General features: G+C 43.4%; 2 protein-coding genes across 6 annotated transcripts in view; both read left to right on the forward strand.

The window, feature by feature from the left end:
* Positions 1-18,402, forward strand: part of LOC122480273 (protein argonaute-1) — a 37,512-nt gene extending 19,110 nt beyond the window's left edge. For 3 of the 5 annotated variants that reach the window (XM_043574471.1, XM_043574472.1, XM_043574475.1), the window contains 8 exons: positions 550-734; positions 7,223-7,382; positions 7,564-7,684; positions 8,712-8,906; positions 10,829-10,963; positions 11,546-11,647; positions 11,976-12,175; positions 12,410-18,402. In XM_043574471.1, the coding sequence (XP_043430406.1) occupies positions 550-734; positions 7,223-7,382; positions 7,564-7,684; positions 8,712-8,906; positions 10,829-10,963; positions 11,546-11,647; positions 11,976-12,175; positions 12,410-12,518 (1,207 nt within the window). In that variant the 3' untranslated portion in view covers positions 12,519-18,402. The remainder of the gene's footprint in view (positions 1-549; positions 735-7,222; positions 7,383-7,563; positions 7,685-8,711; positions 8,907-10,828; positions 10,964-11,545; positions 11,648-11,975; positions 12,176-12,409) is intronic. The other 2 variants (XM_043574474.1, XM_043574473.1) reach the window with 1 other exon arrangement.
* A 4,949-nt stretch (positions 18,403-23,351) lies between these two features.
* LOC122480275 (protein argonaute-3) overlaps positions 23,352-27,328 on the forward strand; it is a 128,759-nt gene continuing 124,782 nt past the window's right edge. The window contains exon 1 of the mRNA XM_043574476.1: positions 23,352-23,719. Within this exon, the coding sequence (XP_043430411.1) occupies positions 23,701-23,719 (19 nt within the window). The 5' untranslated portion in view covers positions 23,352-23,700. The remainder of the gene's footprint in view (positions 23,720-27,328) is intronic.

Below are 27,328 nucleotides of genomic sequence, written 5' to 3' on the forward strand. Positions count from 1 at the left end.
CCCATTTCAGTTTGTTACTGTATTTATGTAGTTAGATTTTTTAAAATCTACTACATATGTACCCTTTCTTCCTTTCGTAGGGCAAAGCCCTAAAGCCAAAGAAAAGAAGCTTGTTTAATTATTTGCTCTTAGGTCTCAAAGAATCAGTAGGGGAGGAGGGAATTCATTTTTACTGAGCACCTCCTGTGCTGTGATCACTGTTGGAGCTTCTTTTAATATGAGCAGAAGCCTTTCTCTTGGGCATTTGCCTATTGCTATGGACTTAGTGCACAGGAATCAATTGCTGATTGGGACAAGGTGGAGACTCAATTCCCACAGATTCTTTCTCTGGGCTCCCTTGGCTCTCTGTTTGCACCATTAAATACTTAGCAAGCTTGGTTTTGTCCTACTCAACTACAAATGTGTTTTTTACACTGGCTGTGATCATATCTCATTTATCTCAGAGTCTCAGTGGTTATCATAGTGCTAGGTACCTAAGATGGAGGCATTTATTCAGAGGTATTAAAGCGGGACTCACTGGCTCCTGTCATGATCATACTTGTGCTGCAGGAACTTCACAGACCAGCTGCGGAAGATTTCCAAGGATGCAGGGATGCCCATCCAGGGCCAGCCTTGCTTCTGCAAATATGCGCAGGGGGCAGACAGCGTGGAGCCCATGTTCCGGCATCTCAAGAACACCTACTCAGGGCTGCAGCTCATTATCGTCATCCTGCCAGGGAAGACGCCAGTGTATGGTACAGTTCTCTGGGGACAGTGATAATGAAGATAGGACTCTTCTCAGGGTAGCTCCCTGGAGGCTCCCAGGGAGGACTCAGTGTGGGTTCTTTGATCTAGCCAGAGTTCTTCCTTAATGTCATTATTCCTTTTATAGGAGAAATATCAGCCTATATGAGCCATTGAATCATCCCAGGTCCTGCTTACCTGCTCACACTCCATCCCAGTAACATTTACTGGGATCCTCTGGGTTCTGGTCTTTATGCCAGGCAAAGCTGGGCCAGATAGAGAAATGGGTCAGTCCAGACTCCTGTTCCTAGGAGTGTGTTGTCTACCAGGACACTGTAAAGCACACTCAAATGGAATTTGTGGTGGCTCTGTAAGTGGTCTGTTGCCTGGGAATGACTTGGACTTTCTGAGAAGCTTTCTTCTCTCCCACTTTTAAGGAGAGGGGTGACAATATATAACTCTGGCACAGTTCTTTTACTCTCTTTTCCCTCCACGTCTCCAGTTTCAAAGGAAGAGCTGTTCCTCCTCTTACCTTGTTCAACCCTTGTATGCGCTTATTCCTATCTCATCCTGCTACTTTTGGGACTTCATACCCTTTAACCCTCCAACTTCTTCAGTTTCCCCACCCAAGAGCACATTACCACAATCATGCCATCTCCTTTAGCTTTTGTCTTCCTATTTTCTTGATTTTCTTCATCATACCTTTTGAATGTGTTCTCTACATTTTCTAGGCCATTTCCTCACCAGCTACTTACTCCTTTGCGTCTTTCATCTGTCTTCTAACTTTCTCCTAAACTTCCCTTGCAGAAAGCCATCTGTGACCTTTCTCACTTCTCTTGACTTCTGATATTTTCTCCTGTCTCTCTCGAATTACTTTTGTCATTACCAGATATGCCTGGTATTTTCCAGATTTCTGTATCCTGCCTTCCCTGTCTTTACATTCTAGTGAAATTTTCATTTATTTCAGTTGCTTAAATCATCACCTATTATTATATGCTGTCATGTATTATTAAAATCTTGATCCAATCCTTTACCTCTGTCTCTCATTTGTTGCTTTTGACCTTTTTCCCTTCTATAGGAGTTTATTGATTACCTACTATGTGTGAGAAATACTGTGCTAGGTCCTAAATGCGTTGGTGAATAAAATGGATATATTGTCTGCTCTTGTAATGTGTTTTGGTGGACCATGTCTTTAGTATCTTCTCCTGTCTTTATTAGTACGCTCTTATCTTTACTTCTTCTGTGTTTGGCATCATAATTGCTTCTGAGTACCTTTATCCAAATTCTGGAGGCAGTCTGTCTTCTCGTTGCTTCATCTCCAGTGTTCTTTTTTTTTTTTTTTTTTTAATTTATTTTTGGGACAGAGAGAGACAGAGCATGAATGGGGGAGGGGCAGAGAGAGAGGGAGACACAGAATCGGAAACAGGCTCCAGGCTCTGAGCCATCAGCCCAGAGCCTGACACGGGGCTCAAACTCACGGACCGCGAGATCGTGACCTGGCTGAAGTCGGACGCTTAACCGACTGCGCCACCCAGGCGCCCCTCCAGTGTTCTTTTTTACAGTTTTAAGATACATTCTCTGGTCTCCACCCATACTTTTCAACTTAATTTTAACATTTCTCCTTTTTCTTTTTTCATTTAAATGTTTGTTTATTTATCTTTGAGAAGGAGCACAAGTGGGGTAGGAGCAGAGAGAGAAAGAGAGCACAAGTAGGGGCAGAAAGAGGGGGAGACACAGAATACGAAGCAGGCTCCAGGATCCTAGCTGTAAGCACAGAGCCTCATGCGGGGCTTGAACCCACAAACTGTGAGATTGTGACCTGAGCCGAAGTTGGGCACTTAACTGACTTAGCCACCCACGTGCCCCTCTTCTTAAGTCTTTCTTGAATAGGTTACTTGATGAGACCTTTTGTGACTCTACTCCTAAAAAAAACCTTCATTGGGTCAAATTCACAAAATAAAAATTTTTCAGGATCCTGATCTATGTTTAACTTTTCAGCTTTATCTTGTATTGTTCCCTTTGCCACACATACTGGAACGATTACTTTTTCTGGAATTAGATAGAATTTGAAATAGATTTTAATCCTGGTGATGCCAGTTTACTGATATAGGCAAATTACCTAACCTTTCTGAGCCTCATGAATTAATTATATAAAAAGCAGCATGTATGGCTCAATTGGTTAAGTGTCTGATTCTTGATTTCAGCTCAGGTCATGATCTCAACAGTTGTGGGTTCAAGTGCCTGGTCGGACTCTGTGCTAACAGTGCAGAAACTGCTTTGGATTCTCTGTCTTCTCCTCTGTCTTCTCCTCCCCTGCTTGTGCATGCACGCGCGCGCTCTCTCTCTCTCTCTCTCTCTCTCTCTCTCTCAAAAATAAACGATAAAAGAAAGCAACATGTAACAGTGCTTAGCACACTGTAGATACTGTAGATGCTCATTTCTTGCCTGTGCTTTCTATTCTCTGGTTTTGCTTACCTCATTTGCCTTTGTCTAAAATATCTAAGTACTCTTCTTATTCCCCATGTTGCCCTTAAAATTCTCTCTATCCTTCAAGTCCCAGTTTAAATGTATTTATTCCAGGGGCACCTGGGCGGCTCAGTTGGTTAAGCATCTGACCTCGGCTCAGGTCATGATTTCACGGTTGAAGCCCCACATCGGGCTCTGCGCTGACAGGTTAGAGCCTGAAGCCTGCTTTGGATTCTGTGTCTCCCTCTCTGTCTGCCCCTTTCCCCACGTGTGCGTGCTCTCTCTGTCTCTCTGTCTCTCTCACTCTTCCTCACAAAAATAAACTTATTAATAAATATACTTATTCCCGGAAGCCATCTCTTATCCTACCTAGAAGATAAATCTTTCTGGAAATTGTATCAGGCTGCTGATCAGTTACTACCTACCTTGATATTATTTTGAGCATAGGGTAGATCTTATTTTGCTCTGAAACCTTCTTTCCTCTGCACATATAAGGTGGAACCTTCCATTGACATGATACTTAATAATTGCTTATGTAGTGAAGTTGGTTGATCTTCAATCCAAGTCTCTCTTGGACATGAAATTGATGGCCCTTGGATGCAAAATAAGGATATTTTTTAGGAGAACTGCCTTGAGTAATTATCCACATTTCTGGTTCCCTCCAGCAAAGGGGAGAATCCAGTATTTGTTTTGCTTGGAAAGTAGTATAATGTAGTATAGCATGCTTGGGGAGGTCAGTGCTTACTCAGAGAATTTGCCCCACCCTGGGCTCAGTAATGTTATACCTCTGTCCAGTCTCAGACTTGATTAGGATTTTGGGCTTCTTCTACTTACATACTGTTTCTTGATTATACCACTTGGACAACTTAGCCAATTGTCTAGGAATTAAGCCAGCAGATGAGAAGAGCAGTTAGATTCTTCTAAAGAGCCCTACCTTCCCTCCCTGGAGGCCAAAGCAAGGTCAGTTGCATTGTGGCTGCCCTAAGAATATAGAAGGACAGTGTGACATTTGCCCCGTTCTGATCTGGTACTGTATCTCAACCTGTCCTTAGCATTTTCAACTCCATACTTTCCACTAAATTGATACTATTGCCTTTTTTTTAAACGTAAACTTTTTATTGTAGTATACATATAGAAATCTTAAGAGTTCAGTTCACTGAATTTTTACAAAATGTCACACCAGGGTAACCAGTACCCAGTTTGGGAAACAAAACATTACTATAACCTCAGGCTGCTGGTCACTACAACTCCCCATTAGTGGTAATCGCTCTTCTGGCTTCTAATATCATGGATTAGTTTTGACAGTTTTTGAACTTTATATAAATGAATTGTTTATTATGTACTTTTTGGTGTCTGGCTTTTACTCACTATTATGTTTGTGAGATTCAACATGTTTGTTGCAGTTTTTCCATCATATTGAGTAAAATACAGTTTACATGTATTTATCCATTCTACTGTCAGTGGACATATTTGCATTGTTTCCAGTTTTTACTATTATAAATAATGCCTCAGTGAACATTCTTGTACATATCCTTTGAACATATATACCCATTTCGATTGGGTGTGTATCTAGGAGGGATTTATATATATATATAATTTTTTTTTTTTTTTTTTTTTTTTGAGAGTGCACAAGCAGAGGAGGGGCAGAGGGAGAGAGACAGAATCCTAAGCAGGCTTTTTGCCCAGTGCAGAAAGACCTGGGGCTTGATCCCACAACCATGAGATCATGACCTGAGCCAAAATCAAGAGTCAGACGCTCAGCCAGCTGAGCCACCCAAGCACTCGAAGAGGGAAGTGTACGCTGTACACTTAAACCAGCAGTGTATGAGACTTCTAGATATTTTATATCCTTACCCAAATTGGTATTCTCTCTTTCATTTTAGCCGTTTTTGTGGTATTCCATAATAATTGTGTTGTGCTTTTAATTTGATTTCTCTGATGATTGATAAAGTTGGATATCTTTTTATATGTCTATTGGCTATTTCAGTAACCTCTTTTGTAAAGTGCCTGCTCAAGTCTTTCCCTTTTTTTCCTTTGCCTTAACTACTTTTTTCTTACTGATTAATAGATGTTCTTTATAATTCCTTTACTTAATACGTATGTGCATTATACATATCTTCTGTGCTTTGTGTCTTGTCTTTTTGCTTTCTTAATGGAGTCTTTTGTTGAACAGAAATTTAAAATTTTAATGTAGTTCAATTTGTGTAATATTTTTTCTTTATGGCTAGTACTTTCTGCATTCTGTTTAAGAAATCCCAAGATCATAAAATAATGGTCTATGTTTTCTTTAAAAAAATTATATATATATAAATATTATATAATATGTATTTTAACCTTTCACATATAGAACTGGTCTATCTCCTTCAGAAACTCTTGCTTTCTTCATCTCTTGGCAGTGGTTCCTCTGCTGGTGCAAAGCCTAGAATCTCAGCCTCCTGTCCATACCTAGAATCAGCAAATGTACCCAGGGTAAAAGCAGTTGCAGAAGACAGCTCACCTTGGTGAGATTCTGTTCCTCTCTGGAGTTTTTGCCCTTTAGTTCTTGTCTGAGCACCTCTCTGCTGCCTTCAGAAGAGGATTTCTGTATTTTGTCTGGCTTTTCTGAATGTTCTCTGCAGAAGCACTGGTTTGCCACTAACTACTCCATCTCTCTTAACAGTGGAAATGATCATTTTAGCTTTTTAAACATGCTCAGTCTCTCTCATTGAAAACACACTAAATCCTTCATTGATCCCACATCTCCTCCTTGGTACTTTGTAACACCTAAATAGTTTTTGCCTTTATGCATTACCAATGTCAATCCAAAGGGCGTTTCTGATCCTTATTTTACTTGATCTTTAGTAGCATTGACTTTGTTGAACACTTGCTCCTTTTTGAAATACTCTCTCCCCTTGGCACTCATGATACAACACTGTGTTCCTCCTAGTTCTCTGTATGCTTCTCCTTTGCAGACTCATCTTCTTAAACGTTCTGCAAATATTGAGAGTTCCTCAAGATTCAGGTCTAAGCCCTCTTTTCATCTGTTCTCTTCCTTGATGATCTCATCAAGATCATGCCTTCAATTACTGCCTGTACCGAACAGCTGACAAATTTGCATCTCCTTTCAGACTGTTGAGCTTTCAACTACTATTCTCATTTGTCTAGTTGATACCACTAGGATGACCAAAACCACTTCAAACTCAAACTATCTCAAAATTATTACAAAAGCTAGAAACTTGAAGTTATCCATAAAAATTCTTTTTCCTTGCTCACATATATCATCACTGAGTCCCTTAAATATCTCTTGAAATCGGTTTCTTTCCATCTAAGCAGCTGTCTTAGTACACGCTACCCTCATTTCTTGCTAGATCAGTCTAATGACCACATTCTTTCTCTTATACCATGGTTCGTTTGGTCTCCTTTTTAGTTTCGTTGGTCTTTCAATTTCTCAAACATATCTCTTAGAGTGAATTTTTGGATGGTGTTGCCTCTGCCTGGAATGTTCTCTCCCAACTCTGCCTCTCTCTCTTTTTGTTTTTTGTTTTTAATTTTTAATGTTCATTTTTTGAGAGAGAGAGAGACAGAGTGCTAGTGGGGAGGGGCAGAGAGAGAGGGAGACATAGAATCCAAAGCAGGCTTCAAGCTCCAAGCTGTCAGCACAGAGCCTGACATAGGGCTCAAACCATGAGATCATGATCTGTGCTGAAGTCGGACACTTAACCAACTGAGCCACCCGGGTGCCCCATTCCGCCTCTCTTCTAAGTCCTTTTCTATCTTTAGGTTTCATTTCAATCATTACTTACTTAATCCTTTCCTGACTGGGTTATTGCCTGCTATTAAATGCTCTCATAGCTTCATGAAGTTTTCTGTTGTAGCATTGATCATTTTACTTTTCATGACTTAAGATTAGTCACTAGAAAGTAACCTCTGATTAGTGACCCTATGTGTTTCTGGTTATCATTGTGTTCCTACCACCTCATATACTGCCTGACATCTAATCAGCATTCAGTAAATATTTGTTGAATGCACTAATCACTTCTCTCCCTGCTCATAGCTGAAGTGAAACGTGTTGGAGATACACTCTTGGGAATGGCTACACAGTGTGTGCAAGTGAAGAATGTGGTCAAGACCTCGCCTCAGACCCTGTCCAACCTCTGCCTGAAGATCAATGTCAAACTTGGTGGCATTAACAACATCCTAGTCCCACACCAGCGGTATGAACTCTATTGCCCAATTGCCTTGCCAAGCAAGGTATCATGGTGGGGACTGACAAAGAGATAGGACCCTGGCCAGGGAGAATCAATCAGACACAAAGGAGAGGTGGCCAAAATGAGTGCTAGATGGTGCCAGGAGAAGACTCAACTCCTCACTATTTGTTTTCTCTTCTTTGTTTAGCTCTGCCGTCTTTCAACAGCCAGTGATATTCCTGGGAGCAGATGTTACACACCCCCCAGCAGGGGATGGGAAAAAACCTTCTATCACAGCAGTGAGTGATACTCTCCAGCTTCTTCTTAAGGTTCTCATCTTAGCTCTGAAGACTACATATAATCTCCTTCCCTCAGCTCTTATGCTTGACCCTTCAGAAGAACTTTTTTTCAGCTGATCATCCCCATTAACCACTCCCTTGGTATCTTCATAAAACTAACTCTGTATGGTATCTGTTTTTCAGAGAAAGCAGTGGGAGTGTAGGTGGTGGCCAGAGACTTTGCCTAGTCTACATCACTCTTGCTCTGTGTTCAAATTTCTCTCTCTCTCCATGCCCACTTTGGGGATATGGGAAAGACCATGTCTCTTCTCTGAGATCCTTTTTAAGGTGGTTACTTAGTTGCTGGGATTGTCCTTTCCTCTTTCCCATCCCTACCCCTGATCCATCTAATAGATTAGATGGTTTTCTAGTCCCTCTCCCGACTTCTTTGCTCCCTGTCCCTGGAGCGGGAATTACAAATTGCTAGAGGGATCAGGCTTACCTTCCCACTTCTCTTTCCTCAACTCTCAAGTTTCTCTAGGCAGATTGGGATAATCTCAGTAAATGCAGGGAAATCCTATAATGTGCTTATCGTTGTTTTCCTTGTGGTCATCCATCCTAGGCTCTGGCCCCTACCCACTTTGAAAATGATATTGTTTGTACCTCCTGCAAGAACACTCTTCACCACAGTTCCTGGGTAGATTCACACTTGAATTGAAAAAGGACAAACTTATGGCTCATTGAGGCCACTCTTTGAGCTAGTAGTGCCTTCACATGCTCCCCTGCAAGGGGTAAGAACTGAACTAATCAAGTACTTACTGTGGGTTCTATGCAAGGTGTTTTATATGTACCACAGTAACACTGTAAGCAGGTAGCATTCTTATCTCCATTCGAGAGGAGGAAAAAGATCAGATGGAGATTGAAATCAGGACTCATTGAATCCAAAACCTATAATTTGATTGCATAGTTTTGTTTTGTTTTGTTTTGTTTTTGCTAAGAACATTTCTCCAAATCTATGTCCTGACAGTATTGGGAGAGTGGAGGTTCTGGGAGCTGATCCTGCCTCTTTGATTGTTAGGTGGTAGGCAGTATGGACGCCCACCCCAGCCGTTACTGTGCTACTGTGCGGGTGCAGCGACCCCGGCAAGAGATCATTGAAGACTTATCCTACATGGTGCGTGAGCTGCTCATCCAGTTCTACAAGTCCACCCGTTTCAAGCCTACCCGCATTATCTTCTACCGAGATGGGGTTCCTGAAGGCCAGCTCCCCCAGGTAGGGTCCAAAGTAGGTGGTGAAAACCTTCATGTTGGGGCCAGAGGGCCTAATGGGTGCAGAGAGTACTGGTGTGTTTTTTAGGCTATTGGCATCAGGAGGGGCTACTTCTTTGAGAGCTTTGCTTATTGGCAATAGGCTTGGGAGCAGAGATCACAACTGAGAGGTGGTATGTACAAGCATCTATAGACCTGTCTTTTAACAGAAGACCCTCAGTGCCTGTATATTAGTTGGTTCATGTTGAAGTCTGATTCTTTAGATTGGTAGTTCTCAGAACTTTAGCATGCGTGAAGATCACCTGAAGGGCTTGTTACAGTAGTTTGCAGGGCTCTAAGAATTTCCTATTCAGTGAGTCTAGGATGGTTCCTAGAATTTGTAGTTCTGACAAATTCCTAGGTAGGCGATGCTGCTGGTCTAGAGGCCATACTTTGACAACCACTGCTGTTGACCTTCATAATGTTCCTTCTATTTCTCCCTGCCAAGCCTTCGTATTCTCTTGTTTAGAGTAGTATAATGAACTGGTCTCCTTGACTACCATTTAATAGTAATACAACTGTCATTTATTGGGTACCACTTACATACTATGAATTGTAGTAAGCACTTCATATGTGTTCTGTTTAATGTCTAGAATAATTCTATGAAATAAGAATAATTATCCCATTTGACAGATGAAACTTGAGGCTCAGAAATGTTAAATAATTTCTTCAATGTCAGCCAAGCTAAACAGTGATGGAACTGGAATTCAGACAAATTGGTCCTTGATTCCAGAGTCTATGCTCTTAACTATTATGCTCAATTTTCTCTAAGTCATCCAGTGTTCCCTAAAATAGCAGACAAATTTTTCCTATCATTTCTCTGTTCAGGAACATCTAGTGGCTTCACCTAGCCTTGGGGTAAAATTCAAACTGCTTAGTAAAGCCATCAGCAGTTATGAAGCCCCTACTAGATTTTCTTTTTTTAAAGCTTTTTTTCCCCTAAGTTTATTTATTTGAGACAGAGAGACAGAGAGTGCATGCAAGTCGGGGAAGGGCAGAAAGAGAGAGAATCCCAAGTAGGCTCTGCACTGTCAGCATGGAGCCCGATGTGGGGCTCGAACTCAAGAACCACGGACGGGATCATGACCTGAGCTGAAGTCGGATGCTTAACCAACTTAGCCACCCAGGTGCCCCCTACTAGGTTTTCTATGCTTTTACTTAGTTAATCTGTTTTACTCTTTGCAATGGTTTTGTGAGGCTGATCTTACTAGTAACTTTAGTAGATGTGGAGAAAATGAGACTTAGAAGAGTTAAGTAGCTTGCTCACAGGAATACAGCCAGATAAAGCTTGGGTTTAAACCTATTTCTAATTGATTTCCATTGTATCCATTTCTGCCATATAGTTTTGACCCCCTATATCTGACATCTAAGGCCATAAGGCAACTATTGCATATGGTTGTTTACCTTCTTTAGCTAGTCCATTTTCTTCTTTGTAGGACTGAATTCATCTACTACATCTGTACCAATTCCTGAACTGTGTGTCTGCTCTTCTCTGATGGTCTCAGCTCCGTTCTTGGAGCTCACAGGGGAATTCCTTTTATCCTTCTAAACCTGAAATTTACCTTACTTTGGGCATTGTGATTATAGTGATGTTTGTGTACTTTGTTTCTGTGTCTTGACATTAGGTCTCTTTATGCATAGGAACCAGGTGAGTATTCTCTGCTGATACCAAGCCTCCCAGCCAAGGCTTTATAGCAGCATATCAGGTGAACTGAGGATAAGGCTGATTTTGGCAGGAAGAGGCTGTCCTTACTAATGGTTGGGTGTTAGCTTATAAAGGGAAGCTGAGCAAAAAGCCATATTACAAATGGCAACCACTTAGTTCAGAAAAATGTGACTCAAGAGGAGCTGTATGTCTCTTTGTCTCTCTCCTTACCCTGTGCCTAGATCCTCCACTATGAGCTGCTGGCCATTCGTGATGCCTGCATCAAACTGGAAAAGGACTACCAGCCTGGGATCACTTATATTGTGGTGCAGAAACGCCATCACACCCGCCTTTTTTGTGCTGACAAGAATGAGCGAGTGAGTGAGAAATTGAGGAAACCATCCATACCATCCGGTCTCCCTTCTCTTAATGTGGAAGAAGGCCTTGAGATAAATCTGGGGATTTAGTCCTTGGTCTGTCTATCCTCCCTGGCCCTTTCCCCCTAGGGCTCTTGTCCTTCCTCTGCCACTTTCTTCCCTTTTTTCTCTCTTTCTCCCCTCCTTCCCTTATACTTTCTCTTCCTCTTTCTAGCTTTCTGGCCTATAGACCCTATATAGACCAGCTCCCAGAGAAAGGAAAGGGAACTACCATTCATTGAACTTGTCCTATATGCCAGACATTGCACAAAGGTGTCTTCCTCACAGCAGCCCTGTGAATTAGGTACCATTATTAGCTGGAGTTTAACTTCAGAAAAGTTAAATGACTTGCTGAGATCACACAGCTTATAAATGGTGAAACCAGCACTTAACCACAGGTCTGTGTGACAGGAGAAGTCCATTATTTTAAGATCTAGTACCCTCTGGGAACAGAGATTTTGGTGGAATCAGAGTAGGATTGAGTCAGAACCCTTCTTAGGGCCAAGCAGATCTTGGGATCTTGGTTGTCTTTTCTCTGTACAGATTGGGAAGAGTGGTAACATCCCAGCTGGGACAACTGTGGACACCAACATCACCCACCCATTTGAGTTTGACTTCTATCTTTGCAGCCACGCAGGCATCCAGGTAGTCGGGCTATGTCCTGGGGTTTCCAGTGGGTCAAAGATGAATTGATTATTCCCACTGCCTGTAGAATATATCAGTCGTCACTGAGTGGCATTCAGAACAGGATTATTCTCTTAATAAGCCTTTAGCATACTTGAACAGAAGTACGTTTTGAATGTCTTAGGCAGGTTGCCCATAACAAGGGTATTTTATGACATAGGTGGCTTTGTGTCTGCCTGTTCCTGAGTGGATCTTCCAACCCAACTACACTTGTAACAGTGATCCTGTTCCTTAGCATTGGCTGTCCCCTCTGCCCAGTCTGGGGCCCCTCACCTTCCTATCTTCCCAGGGTACCAGCCGACCATCCCATTACTATGTCCTTTGGGATGACAACCGTTTCACAGCGGACGAGCTCCAGATCTTGACATACCAGCTGTGCCACACTTATGTACGATGCACACGCTCCGTCTCTATCCCAGCACCTGCCTACTATGCCCGACTGGTGGCTTTCCGGGCACGATACCACCTAGTGGACAAGGAGCATGACAGGTGAGGCCTGGGATCAAGCTGGCTTCCCATTTGCTTCAGCCTCGGGTACCAGACCCTCTCAACATTCCTTGGGCAGAAGGAAACGAATATTGTACAATTTGATGTCCTTGGGCTCTTCTGCCCAGATCTGGGTTGGGGTTTTCTCGTAAGGTGGTATGGGAATTGGTACCTGGGGGAATGGATTAGCAGTAGCTCAGTGCACCAGGAAGGACTTGTTTCATTTTTGCTTTTCAGTGGAGAGGGGAGCCACATATCGGGGCAGAGCAATGGGCGGGACCCCCAGGCCCTGGCCAAAGCCGTGCAGGTTCACCAGGATACTCTGCGCACCATGTACTTCGCTTGAAGGCAGAACGCTGTTACCTCACTGGATAGAAGAAAGCTTTCCAAGCCCCAAGAGCTGTGCCGCCCAAATCCAGAGGAAGCAAGGAGGAGGAGGAGGGAGGGTAGGGAGGAGCTCAGAAGGCCTTGTTTCCTTCTTTCTACGAAGGGGGCGAAAGGGTGGGGGACAGGGCCAGTAAGCCAGACCACCAGCCAGAAATTTCTGATGTCCACCTCATGACCCCCACCCCTCACCCATCTTGTCACATCTGGCCCTGACCCCACTGGACCAAGAGGGGCAGCACTGGTGCCCGCCATACACACAGGTGTCTCTTGTGACTCACAGTGCTAAAGACTCATGCCTGACAGCTTGGTAAGGTCGGCTCTGCAGCCCCGCGGACAAAAGCTGGTAGGTTTGGGTTTGATACTTTAGATGGGAGAGTGAGGGGCTTAAAAAAGTGGGTGGGAGGAGGGAAGGATTTTTTAGGAGCCTTAATCAGAAAAGGTCTAGATTTGTTTAAGAGGAAAAACGAAACCAGACCCAGATCAATATTTTAGAATACTAGATGTTTTAATGGGTTGAAAATCCAGTTTGTAGGAAGATTTTTAATGCTAATGGTTTTGGTTGCTCCTCCCCCAGCTGCCACCCCCTTTCCATTATTCCTTTCTCTCCACTTTTTCTACCCCACCTTACACCTCCTCCCTGACAGACATCCAGCCCCTAGTAAGACTTAAGGCACTATGGCACTTAGCTCTGAAGTGACACGACCCTGTCTTCCTTCCGCCTACTGGTGGGTAACCAGTGCCTTCCCTGTAACGGTAATGCTGCAGAACTGCAACCTTTTGTACCTTTCTTTGGGGGGGATAGGGTGGGGGTGGGAGAGGAGGTAGGTGGGGAAGAAATACCCCTAACCCAACAAGCCTCCAACCAGAGCGCCAGCTATTTTGCATTCGAAGGAATTGACTTCCATATTCATTAAGCTTTTAAAAAGACCACAACCTCAAGATGGTTAAAATCCATTGACATTTGCACTTTCAGACATGACAAGTCTTGGAGCTGCTGAGATGACTGGCCCCTGGCCTTTCCATTTACACCTCCTGTTCTTCCTGTCCCCCCAGTTTCCCCACCTGCCTGGATCTGGAGTTACTTTCATAGCATTTCTTACTCTTGGCTTCTTTTTTCCCCTGATGGTCAAGTTGCTTATGTTTCAATATTTCTTAACTGGGGTGTCTTATAACAAATGATCTTTAGGTCTAAAATAAGAAAAAAAGAGCAAAAAACTAAATGTTATTTTTATACCATAACTTGAGTCTATTGCCAAAATCTGGAAATCCCTCCCATGCCCAATAAGTTTACATCCCAGAAACATTGAGCCATCAGAAGGAACTATGTACCTGACTTGTTCTTTGGCCTGGCTAGGTAGGGGATGGTTATCTCCCTAAGGTGGGGCTCAGGCTCCATCCTTCCCCTGTGCAGATAATATCTTTTTCTTGCTATAGGCTCCCTCTTCTGCACTGCCCTGCACTCTTTCCTGCAAGTTGCATCTTTCCTTTCTCTGGTCCTCTGACACTTTGGCTCATCACAGATTCCAGTGTGTCCTGTGGACAGGCTGGGGGATTTTGCTGCTCCCTATTGCTTCTGTTTACACAAATGAATTTTTCCCGGTTTCCCACTAGGGCATGTGAGTGGGTGGCGTGGGCCTTTGTTTTGTTTTGTTTTTTGTTTTTTGTCTCCCTGGATAGAGGTTGGGTTTGGCTGTCTTGCAGAACTGGAAAAGTAGGGGGTTTCTAGCTTGGTGCCTACTGGCCTTGAGGCAAGGCCCCCTCTTTCCTTAACTGTTAATTTTTTCCTGTCCCACTGCTTGGGATGAGGAGTTGCAGCTTCAGTGTGGAAGTTCCTCTTTAAGGAGCCTGAGTTTGGGTTTACCCCAATCTGGTGATGAAGCCATGACACTTTAGACCTAGCTCAGGCTTGGAGGCTGGTCTGGATCCAGGCCTGTGCGCTTAGAGCTACCATTTCCCCTCCCCAGCAGCCCTTGTACAGACCCAGATTTGCTATGCAAAACAGTCTATCCCAGGTTCTGTTCTGGTTGGCTACTTTGTTCAGCAACTTCACAAAACGTAGCACAAACATTGATTATGGAGAAGGCATCAGGACTGTTGAGTAACTCCTCCTTTACTTCTTTCCTACTGGCTACAGTATGGGATGCCCCATGGGCACAGCCCAGCTGAAGAACAGAATGGAGGGCTCTGGGAGGAGGCAGCTCACTGGAGAGCCTACATTCCTTACACAAGTGCCTAAAGAGAGTGATGCCAACACTCCATCTGCCCTGTCCATCGCCTTCATATACTGTCTACTTCGTGTTCAGTCACCCTTTGGGGAGGGGAGCTCTCTTGGGACAATGGGCTCTGCATGTTCTCTTCTTGGGTGCATTTTGGGGCTGGGATCAGGGCACTGTTCCTGGAGGGTCCAGTCATTCACCAGCATTTGCAAATATCCATAGGGAGCTGGTGGTAGCCACCTACTCTCAGCAACAAGTTTATGTTCTCTCCTTTTTCTCTCTTTGCCTCACTCTCTCCATTTGGGTTTTGAGCTGGGGCTTGCAATGCATTTTTTAGCCCTTTGGCATTGCACATGCTGTTCAAGACATAAAAAAGCAAGAGAAGCAATTTGGGCGATGGCAAGAAAATAACCTCTTGCTCTGAATTTTTTTTTTTTTTTTAATCTTTGAAACTTGAAAAATACTTTGACCTTGATGATTATTCTTGTTTGAAAGATGGTGCATGCAGATTGAGAAGTGGTGTTAGCAACAAGCTTTGGCTTTCTTGGATTTGGTTTAAGTGGTGCTTCTTACTTGTGCTCTGAGGAAGTGTTGGGGGACCCCAGCCTCATCCTCTTGGACAGGTCTCTTGCTCCCTTCGTTTTACTCTTTTGCCTCTCTTTTCTACTTTTCTCTTTCCTTTGGATCCTTTTCCCTTTTTCAATTCACTAAGCTTGTTTGCTGGCCTGCCTGCCTATGTGATGATGAATTCTCTGCATGGCTACGATAATCCCACTGTTAGCTAGCACAGTCAGGCTTAGCTTCTTGGCTACAGACGACCAAGAATCTGTTCCCCAAGCCCAGTAATGTCCTCTCTGGGCTGGACTGCCATCAAAGTTACTCAGCAGGCATGCCTACCTGGCATGAAATCAGGGGGCTTCTGATAACTTCCACACGTGTCCACTCCTTGGAGTAGGTTTCTCTCATTGCTTTTTCTGGATCTGGTTCCATTTCTCTCTACATGGGACCTCCCTTTTCTGAAGACATCCTAGAGTTGAGCTACTTGGTTTCCAGGGTTGGAGGGTTAGGGGGATGGACATAGGGGAAGAAGAGTGATGGGAAGAGAATGGAGAGAATTTGGATAAAAGATGGGAAAGAGCACTGTTCGTTGATCATTTTTCTAGTCCAGTCTGACCCATTGGGGGTTGAGGTGCTACTGCTGAACTCAGGATAAGCCTGGAGCTGTTGTTGTTCATGGGAACTTAGGCTTAGAATAATGTTGAAGAAGAAAGTATCTAAAAGCGTGAAACCTCCCTAAAAAGCTCCTGGTTCCCATGTACTAGATAGCTCCTCTGTGGCCTCCTGTTTGGCTAAACAACAATGTTCTTGGATAGTTTGGGGTGTTTTTCTTTTTTCTTTTTTTGTCCAGAATTCAGTAAATGAGGCTGACACTCAGGATGGGCAGCCAAGGGGACATTTTGACTTCTTAGCTGGCCCATGGGTTATCTGTCTACAAGGCTGGCGAGGCAGTGTTTTAAACCTGGCATCGTGTGTAACAAAGAAGAATGGAAAGTTCCTTCCCTTTCAGGGTGGAAAGTCCTCTCAAACTAGCCAAAATGCAGTTTTGGAAACTACATTGGGGGAAGTTATTTTTTATATTTACTGGGCCTAGGCCAATCTAGGATGGTAGCTGGGATGCCTTCCTTCTTAAAGTCTGATCATGGCAGGGATATGCAGGGCACTCTTTCCTATTTAGCCTTCTAAGCAGATTGGGGAGAAGGGATTCTCTGGTTTTCTCTTCCCTCCCCCCACCCCCTCCTTTTATTAGGACTTGCCTTCTCCCTGGGCAGGGAGAGAGGCTAGGTTGGTGCTCTCCCCTTACTCTATTCCTACTGACTTAGAACCTCCGGCTGCTGTTTGGGAGCCTAAGAAAGGGAGTGGAGGTAATGGGCTCAAAACAAAACAGAATAAGGTGGGGAGGGCAAAGTTCCTTCTTTAAAAAGGAAAATAGGAAACTCTCCAAGGATTGTGCAAGTAAAGACAATGTGTCGAATGCACTGAGTCCCCTGGTGTAGTAGCAATAAGGAATAATGAAATGACTTTCCTGTGCACAGTCCAACCTGATTGGTGTGTGATGTTGCACTTAGCAGCCATCTGGTGGGCATGTGTGACTACTCTGGGTTTCACTTTAGTTTCTAAACTTTTTATCCCTCTCAAGTCCAGCATGGATGGGGAAATGTCCCTGAAGCCCCACAGCTGTGTACTTGTTTGCATTTGTTTCCCTTTGAGACTTGTGTTTGTGTCCTGCTTTGAGCTGTACCTTGTCCAGTCCATTGTAAAATTATCCCAGCAGCTGTAATGTACAGTTCCTTCTAAAGCAAGCAACAGCAGCAGCACAATTCTGTGTTTTATAAAGACAACAGTGGCTTCTATTTCTAAAGTGCGGTCTCTCTCTCTCTTTTCTCCCACCCCCATTAGCAAAGCAAACTGTTGGGATTAATTATATGTGATAGATTTTAGGTTAGAGTAATAGACTGTTATAAGAGCAGAACCATTACTTCTAGAGGAAAATGGATAAAAAACACCAGAGTATTGAAACTGCAGATTGTATGTAATCATACGTCACAAGGCCTCCATTTATTCTTCATTCAACAAACATGTAAAGCACTGTGTCCAGCAGTGTTGTTAGGGGAGATGGCAAACATAATTCAAAAAGGAGGAAAACCATGTCTCTCTCCTTAAGGAGCTTAAAGTTTGGTGGTGGTGGGTGGGTATGAGTGGCCAAATGGTTCCCTGGTACAGGAGAGAAATGATGAAGGACTGAAACAAGGCTATAAGGCTATACACCAGTGAAGATAGGAAAGGGAAGATTTTTGAGAGACACTCAGAAAGAATTAATAGGACTCAATAGATGGTGAAAGAGGAATAGACACTAATGCTCAGGTTTCTGCTTGAGCAATGAGTATATTGGGACATTCTTCTAACCAAGACTAGGGGAGAAGGGAGACTAGACGGAAGGTGGTGAATTTTGTGAAGACAGTTAGCCTTGTATAGACGGAGTTTGGAGGTTCCCATGAGGCAACAATTTTAAGGTTTCCAGTAAACACTTATATTTTGGTGCTCAGGGAAGACTATAAAACTGTAGTTGTAGATAATGGGATTCATACTCCTATATATGGTAGGTAAAGCCATAGGAATAAACAAAATAGCTTAGAAAAAGCGAGAAAAACATAGTATCCAGTTCTGGAAACACAATTTAAAGGATGAAGACAGGAAGCTGAACCTAAGAAGACAGTCAAATCACTAGTAGATACCTTGTATATTTTTTACTTAATGAGGTAGGAGAAAAAAGAGAATGGAATAGGATCCAAGAAGGGCGTAATCAACAACATGAACTGCTGCAGTGAGGAGGAGGTATTTTTTTTCTACTCAGTTTACCATCCTCCACCCCATCTTCTTTGGGATCTTATAACTATATGGTCATTCAGTATTTCTTGAAAATGAGCATTGGAAAAACCTAATTTAAATAAAGCTAAGTCTAGGACTTCGAGTTGTTCATCACAACCACCACTTCCACCTCCAGCTTCCTCCTGTCCTCAGGAGTTACTTGTAAAAGAATAAAATAAACAAACCTAATTTTGTTCCTAACCAGTGTCATAGATGGTGTTCCAGTGCACTCGATAGCACTTAGCAGCTTGCTCTATTTACTTTCATGACTTGCTTTCTCCAGAGCCTATGAACTCTTAGGAGCAGAAACTACATTCTGTTCATTTTTTTGTCATCTCAAGGCCATAGCATATATATCTAGGGATCAATATTTGTGAATAGAATTGAAATGATCTAGAAATTTTTGGTTTGTGAGTACAGAGGGGGGAGTCAAGAAGTGATGTTGAGTGCACAGGATGGACTCAGCATTCCTGACACTTCAGGTAAGCAGAAACTTAACCAGATTACCATCATCTTTCTTACTCTCGTCCCAACTTGGTGATTCTGTGGTTTTGTACCTCAAGCTGATGGTACAATTGTCAAGCATGTAAGTTCTGGCATTCCTCCCTGGTAGTGCTAGAGCACTGTTATTTCTGTGTAATGGGGGACGATGGCTCAGAGATGGATTCTGGCACAAGGCCCAGTGAGAAATTTTCAGTGGCAGCTAGTGTGTACATAAATGGGCCTAACATTCCTCTGGAGGCCAAGTGTTGTGACTTCAAATTGCAGAGCTAACCTGTGTCTACCACCTGTCAGATTCCCTTGAGAGCAAGCCGACCGTACCCAGCTCCTTTTCAGCAACGAGGGTTAGTGAGGTTGATCAAACTTGAGGAAATTGGAACATGGAGCGTTGTCCCAGTTAAAATAAAACTTAAAGTAAATCTATGCCCCTCAATGAAGCAGAAATAAAGTATTTAGCAGAGTAAGTGGGAGGATGATCATTCTGACACATTTTTGTGACAAATTTCAGTTTTAGAAATGGATGTTCAAAGATTTCAGAATTTGCCTCTTGGTTGCTTACTCAAGAGAAAAAGACAGTGGGAACCTAAGGCCTAATTTGTTTGGTCCTGGAGCTCAAGCTTTTTTTTTTTTTTTTTTTTTTTTTGAGTTAAAGCTTGCCCTAACATCCCTGGACATCCCTCTTTAGTATTGGTTGAGCAGCCTTTCCTTTGCCCTGTCAATTGGCAACATACACTGTAGCACATTCTTATCTAGGAAGTGCCTTGTAACAAAATGAGGCTATTTGTTGGGTATCTCTTGGCTTAGCAACACCCAAAATCTCCTGGCAATTAGAGTTTGGTGGCTAAATGAAAGAGTTATGTAGTGCAAAGAGAGGACTGGTTTCAAGTTCTGAGCCTGGGCCATCCCCAGACTGCTGCCTGTACTGCTTGAATGGAAAGTAGCATTAAATTGTAGCAGATAGCTCACCTATTTTTTTCTAGCTTTCAAGCCAGTTTATTCCTCTGGCTATAGGCTGAGGAAATGTGGCAAGCTTAGAAGCCGCAGAGCATGACAGAAGCATTCCTTTAAACTATCAAGGAGGAACTGGGAAAGTGGACTTGCTGGGAATGAGGTACATTTAAAAGTTCTCCACTTAGCACCACAACTGCCTTCCCTAGGATACCATTTCAAGGTTTTTTTAGACCATTGTGGTTTACCCTGTAGGAACAGACTGTCCCTTTGTCCTAGACTGCAGAAGCTTCAGCACTATCCTCTTGGCAATGTCTTTTTGGGACAAAGAAGCCAATTGGGACCTTTCTAGGGAGCCCTCTGTCCCTCTTCCCCACCTTCTGAAGGGGAGGAACTTTCCTCTTAGAAGAGACTGGGAGTTCCCGGCCATGTTTTTGGAAAAGGCCTATGGCTTGTTAATGGACGCGACCCGAAAAGGAGGAGGTGCTTGGGTACTTTGAAGTATTTGACTAGGTGTTTTGTACAGTATGTTGTTATGTATCTTCACGGCATTCATGTGAAGTAGTTTATCACATAACATTATCACATTCAATTGCACATAACAAACCCCCAACTATATTGGCTTAAATAAGAAACTTACTACAAAGAAGTCTTGATTTAATATGGCTCCAAGATTGGCTAATTCAGTCGCTCAGTGATAATACCAACAAACCAGATTCTTACAATCACTTTCCTCTGCTATTCTGTGTTGGTTTATCTGCATACTAGTTCACCTCAGTGTCCCAAAGTGGCTACTGTAATTCCAGGAAGGAAGTGCAAATAAGGTAATCCTTGGAAGCCCCAGCAGATCTGGCCTGTCTCATTCACTAGAAATGGGTCATCTTCCCACTCCTGCCACTGGCAAAGCAAATGAGATCATCTATCATGAGTGGCTTAGATTAGGAGTTATCCTCTGAGTCATGTGGATTAGAAAGACAAGTTTTGACTGCTACGCAAGAAAGAAGGGGATAAGGACTCCTGGGTAGGCATTCAGCAGTGTCTGCTCTGCCTAGGTGCTCTGGCTTTTAGAGATGAGGAATGTGAGGTTCAGAGAGAGTGACTTTCTTGGAATCATATATAGTAGCAGTGGGCCTCAGTCTCAGCTCTGTCCCAAAGGCCAATATGTTTTATACTGTGTTCTCCTGCAGTACAAAATAGCTTTCTCTCTGCTGTATAAAAACTGATGGTCTCAAAGAAAGAAAAACAAAAACTGATGGTCCAGGAGAGTATTTCTGAACTTGAGTCAAGTTGAGGATCATCCAGTGATGTTTATCTAGTACAGGAAGCCTAGGAATGCAACTTTCAGAGGGCATGGATTTCCGTGTTCCTTAAATGCCTGTAGTATTTTATAGTTCTCCCTTCTGAAAGCAAGCAGTGCCACAAGGGATAAGGACAGAATTTTAGCCTGAGCCCCATTCTTGAAGCCCATTCATTCATCCATCCGTCCCACAAATATTTATGGAATGTAGCTATGTGCCAGGCATTGGGGCACATAGGCTAAGCACTAGGCACTGGGGCTATGACAGTTAAATACACAAAGACCCTGCTCTATGGCCTTAAGGGCCAACTCATTTGGGAATGAGGTTATCCAAAAATAGGGTATGCATGTGGTCAGGGGAGAGCCTCTTACAGCTTGCTTTTGGCGGAATTATTGGACCTCTTGCCTTCCTACTTGATATTACAATTCATGAACCTTTTACATGGGCTCACTCTAAAGAGGTGGTGAAGTCCCTGAATAGCAGAAGCAGATGGGAAGGCTTTATTGACATTAAATTGGACTGAATTAGGAGGTCCAAATCCTGCCTCATCAATGTCAACAAAGAAGACAGTGCCTGCCCCTCAAGTGCTCATCACCATAACCATGTCTGTTCTGGGAGATGACAGTGAAGCCTGCAGTCACTTAGTCACTTAGTCTGGAATCAGTTCCAGAATGGGAAGTTGAGGGTGTGATAGAACCTTGCAACAAGAGTTGGTATTTACCCTGTTGGGGTGCTGCTACTGACTTGGATTCTGTGTAGTCAGGTATTGAAAATTTAGGATACAGTGTTTCATTTGGTGACATTTAATATTTTGAAATGGAAATTTTCTGTAAAAGGGTTAATGGTTTGAAGAAGAAAGGCAGAATTGAAGTCAGAGGTGGGTTTGAATCCCATCCATTTATGAAATGTTTATTGTAATAGGTGCATGTAATAAGTGCTTTAAAATGTTAACTATAGTAAAATTTTTTTTATTCACTAGCATGTAGTTAGGGAGGATTTTCTCTGCTTTATATACATTCCCTAACTTCATTAACCATTATATAAGGTATATTTCTCTCCATTTCTCAGATAAGAAAACAAGCCCAGAGGCTTAGTGATTGATGCAAAGTCCCGCAGTGACTTAAGTGATGGGGGTGGGGAGGGGTGGCACTGAAGATAGGATATTTTTTCTCCTTTTCCTCTTTGTTTCAAGCTTTAAAAAGCAAAAGTACTTTGATTTTTAAAAGTCTAAATGATGTTCCCACTGATGTTTGGGATATAGGCAAAAATCAGGAATCATTCTTCAGCCTTAAATAGTTATCACCTCTCATTAAGGCAACATATGAAGGACCTACTATTTCCTAGCGAGTGTGCTGGCCATCGTAATCTTACAGAGCTCACAAACTAGTGCGGGAGGGGGCACACAAACTAGCAAGCAAAACAAATTACAGATTGGGAGGATTATTAAGGAAATGCTGTGATAGAAAAACGGGCCCCCATCACGGATCGATGATCCGGAAAAGACCTCTCTGAAATAAGTCTTAGGTTGAGGTATATATAAAAAGAAGCATCGCGGGGCTGGAGAGGGAAGAAAAGGTGAGTGTGAAGAAAAAGGAGAGGCTCTGTTCCTGGCCAAGGGAAGAGGGGCGCCAGGTCGGAAAGGGAAGCGCTTTGCCTGTTGTGGGAATTAGCAGATCAGTATAGCTGTAGCATAGTGATGAGGAGAAGTCTTGCTTGAGGAGAAAGGAAGGGCCCATTTACGCGGTGCGTTTTGGCACCGGGAAAGCGTGATCTCAGCGTGATGAGACGCTATTAAAGCGTTTCAAACAAGGAAATTATCCGATACGTTGTGTAATGTCCTCTCAATCCTCTTTTCCCAAGCTAAATTGCACCCCCTCCCCAACCCCCCCCAAAATGGTCGTCAAAGCAACCCACGGACTTGGAGTGATCAATTACGGTGGTCACTTGACCGCCTGCTGAGGAGGAGGCGCGTGGTGCCGCCCAGGCTGGGCGGGGCGGGAGGGGCTCCTCTAGGAGGGTGGCTCTGCCCTAGACGTGCTCTGCCCTAGTCATCTCAGCTGCAGGTCCGGGCTTTGCTCCTCAGACCGGCCTCGCTCCAGGTAGGCTCCTCCCCAGGTAAGCTACCCCCTCAGCGTTGTCGCCTTCAGCCGGCACGGCCCAGCACTAGGGTGGTGCTAGGAGTCCAGCCCCTCCGAGTTGTCTCCGGCCGGTACGGTACTGCTGAAGACCGTGGGAGGGCCCGCCCGCCCGTCGCGCGTGCCCCACGCCCCGCCCAGACTCGGCGCCGGCTCCCTGACACCTCCCCCGCTTCCTCCGCGCCGGCCGCGCCCGCACCGACGTCGCGCCCGCACGGCTTGGGGCGGAGAGGCGAGGCTTGGACGTCGGGCGAGTCCGGGCAGCGGAACTGACGCCAGCGGGCTTCCGGGGGCGGCCCCCGGGGAGGTCGGCGGCGGCGCCGCAGTCGTGGAGGGGCAGTGGGAGCGTAAGCGGCCGCGGGCGACGCAAGTTCCGCACGGGGTTCTCCTCGCCTCGATTCACGCCTCTCCTTCCTCTCGCCTAGTCGCACGCTGCCTCCCCACGGCGGCTCTTCCTGACGAGAGCTTTCGGAGTGCGGTAGCTGAGGAGAAGCCATCACCACCTCGCCTCGGGGCCGAACGAGGGTGCCTGTCGCGCCTCGTCGCCCCCTGCGCTGCCTCCTTGCCCCCAGTGGTGGGCGCCCTTCTCGCTCGAAGCACTCCCCCCAGCTCCATGAATGGAAATCGGCTCCGCAGGTGAGCGAGTCCGAGCTGCTGGCCTGGTGGGTAGGGGTGTCCCCAGAGCATCGTCGCTCCCTCCGCCCCTGCCCAGGTGCGAGAAGTGTGCGCGGGCCCGGCGGCTCTCCCCCGCCCCCCGCGCGGCCCCTCCCCCGCAGCCCCGCAGCCCCGCCGCAGTTCCCCGGGGCCACTGAGTAGGCGAAACTGCGGGGAGGGGGCACTGCTTAAAGGATTGAAGTTTGGGTATCTCCAGGCGGTATTACTCTTTCTTTCTTTCTTTCTTTTTTTTTTTTTCCTGGAGTCTAGAAGGGTTTGTCGTCTTTTTTTTGTTATTCCAATTGAAGGTGTAACGGCGTGCGCGTCCTTTAACCGGGTTGTGTGTCCCATGCAGGCGCTGGGCGGTCAGCTCTCTTACCTCTTAAGGTAGTTGTGAAGCTACATGGAGATAACGGAGGAGTGTTAAGTTTGAAATAGGTATTACTACAGCAAGTAATGCAAGTAATGCATCAAATGCAAGATGGCATTTCATCCATCCCCGATTTCTCTTCTGATATTTGTGGCCGCATGGTATGTAGTTACTGAGGATTTCGGAAATGTCATATCGGCCCAGATTACAGCTTACGTGAGGAGGTGGATCTTAAAATTGCTGACAATATATTTTTCTCATTCCTCATTCCCTAGGAAAACGGATATTATATTCTTGGCAATTTAGAATTAAAAAAAAAAAATTCTTCTCTCTCCTTGGGAAAACTGCAGTCTTTAAGGAAAATTGCAACATGGGCAGTACTTATCTTGAAAAAAGAAAAAGCTTTCTTTATGGTTCTAAAGTAATTAATTGAGAGGCATAAAGTAGGTGTTACATAACCGTTTGCTTTCCAAAGGGTAATACTTAATATGTTAAATTTGAAAGTGTGCTTTATTCAGACAGTAACAAATTTGTAAGTTAATTTTCAAAATATTGATGGGAGGGGGCGTCATGTTACTCATGGGACCGCAGGTCCCTGAAGTTCACATCTCATTTTGCCAGTTTGGGAAGTGCTTGAACCTAAGAAAAACTTAAATATAAGGAAACCAGTGACATAATGATAACAAAGGGTTTGTTATGATTAGGTTAAGAAGTAGAATTGTCAGTAGATGCAAACAGCACTTAGGATTTGTAGAGGTGGGATGAGGAGAGGGGCTTATTACAAGTTGCACTGTATGAAATTTTCTGTAATCGGTTTCTCCCATTTCTCTTTCGCGTGCTTTTTCTGTAATCTTCATATTTTCTTAAAAAGGGAAGCTTTGTAGATTGTGAAGAGTTTTAGGCTTTTATTTGTTAATCATTGGTTTGTGTATTTCTGAAACTGTGTCCTGCCTTTTTTTAAATTTTTAAATTTTTTAATTTTCTACTGTACTGTTTAGTGAATATGATGATCTCGGGCTATAGATAACTTTTACATAACTGTCCTTTCGTCACGCCTGGAAAACAAAACGTGAAAGTTAAACACTTTATTGATTGTCCTAATATTTTAAAAGATAGTTCAGTTTTTTTTTTTTTTTAAACTTCTTTTGTCCTTTGGGTTTTTCATACAAAATTATGGCTCAGGGTGTGGACAATATCTTAGAAAATATTTCTGAAGTCCAACCACCTAGCCGACTGGTCCAACTAGCCAGGTAGGATTCAGTAAATGCTCCTATGAATTCTTGAGCTATAGATAAGTTTTACATCTTTTTGCATGTGTCGTTGCTGAAATTTATACCCGTTAAATTGTCTTCACATCTGGGGAGGTAGAGTTAGATAATGTCTATCTCATCTTAGATATCTTGAAACTCAAAAGGTTGTTCTTCAGGGATGTTTATACATAATTAACTGTAATAATGAAGTTAAAATATAGTCTGTCTCAAGGTTGTCATCATCAAAAACAAAATTTTCATTCTTCCTGAGACTTACATGTAATTGTTATGCTGCATGTGAAGTTGAAAGCACAGTTGGGCAAAATGTGCAACGAAGTTTTAAATCCAGAATTGGGCAGGTATAGAGAGGGGTGCCTGGCTGGTTCAGTGGAGTGTGCGATTCTTGATCTCAGAGTTGTGAGGGACAGCCCCACCATGGGTGTGGAGATTACTTTAAAATCTTTAAAAGAATTAGACAAGTATGTATTTTGGTTTAAAATTTTTTAATACAGGTGAGCCTCGGTGGCTCAGTCAGTAGAGCTTGTGACTCTTGATCTCTGGGTCGAGAGTTTGAGACCCACCTTGGGTGTAGAGATTACTTAAACAATTTTTTTTTGGACATAAATGCTCTCTGATAGTCTGTTGAGTCAATGTTGGATCTTTGTACCAATTTTTTTCAAAGTTTTGTGTGTGTGTGTGTGTGGAGATTCTTAGGAATTATGACAGGATATTTTATTTTTTTATTTTTTAAACATTTATTTTTTTAAACATTTATTTATTTTTGAGACAGAGAGAGACAGAGCATGAACGGGGGAGGGGCAGAGAGAGAGGGAGACACAGAATCCGAAGCAGGCTTCAGGCTCTGAGCCATCAGCCCAGAGCCCGACGCGGGGCTCGAACTCACGGACCGCGAGATCGTGACCTGAGCTGAAGTCGGACGCTCAACCGACTGAGCCACCCAGGCGCCCCTATGACAGGATATTTTAAATGCTCGTTGTTAGGTAGATACATAGAAAACTTAAAATTTACATTGGAAGACTTAGGATACAAATACTATATAATTGTTTCTCACTAAAAGTTAATATTTGTTCTTCCTTTTTGCATGTAATACTTAAAGCGACTTTTAAGGGTGTCCTGTACAATGTACCGATTTAGTACTATGTGAACTTTGATTTAACCCGAAAAGGTGGCACAGGTGGGTTTTTAGCTATAACGGTAGTTTTGCATTTTTTCCTAGAGGTACTTCCGACGGAACCCTGTTTTTTATGGTTTAGTTACATTTGGACTAAAAGCATACGTTTTGTTTTTATTTACAAGGGTTTTTTTAAAAAAGTAATCTCTGTGCCCAACGCGGGGCTTGAATTTACAACCCCGAGATCCAGAGTCGTGTGCTCTACTGAGTCAGCCAAGCACCCCTAAAAGCATATGTTTTAATTCCAAATCAAGTGTGAATAGAAGCAGAAATGTACATTGAGATATGAGTTCTCATGAGTAGCAATTTTTAGGACATTAATACTCTAGTCTGTATTTTTAGGTAAAGTCAGACTACTGTTTAGGGTAGAAGGAAATGTACTTAGTTGCAATGGAAGAAAAACACTGTTACTTTAAATTAATGATAGGCAAAGTGATTTGACATGTTCGGTAGTTGTTTTATACAAGGGGTGACTAGACCATCTTAATGATACTCTTAAATTCATGTTTGGATCTGCATAGTAGTCTTAAGCCTCTACATTTCTTTAATAATAAAAATGTAGAAAAATCATTCAAGAACAAGTTCCAAAGGAACAGAAGTTGCATGTATGGAAACTAGATTTGAATGAAATGAATTAAAGTTGTAGATTCAAATTAACTAAAATATATAATGCCATTAGGTTCTCAGTTTAGTAACTAAAATAATCTTTTTAAAATCACTTTGGGATGTAAGTTTTCTCACTTGTAGATTTTTGTCTTGAAGAAAAAAAAATGTCAAAA

The sequence above is a fragment of the Prionailurus bengalensis genome, chromosome C1, assembly GCF_016509475.1.
Source record: "Prionailurus bengalensis isolate Pbe53 chromosome C1, Fcat_Pben_1.1_paternal_pri, whole genome shotgun sequence".
NCBI classification, from domain to species: domain Eukaryota; kingdom Metazoa; phylum Chordata; class Mammalia; order Carnivora; family Felidae; genus Prionailurus; species Prionailurus bengalensis.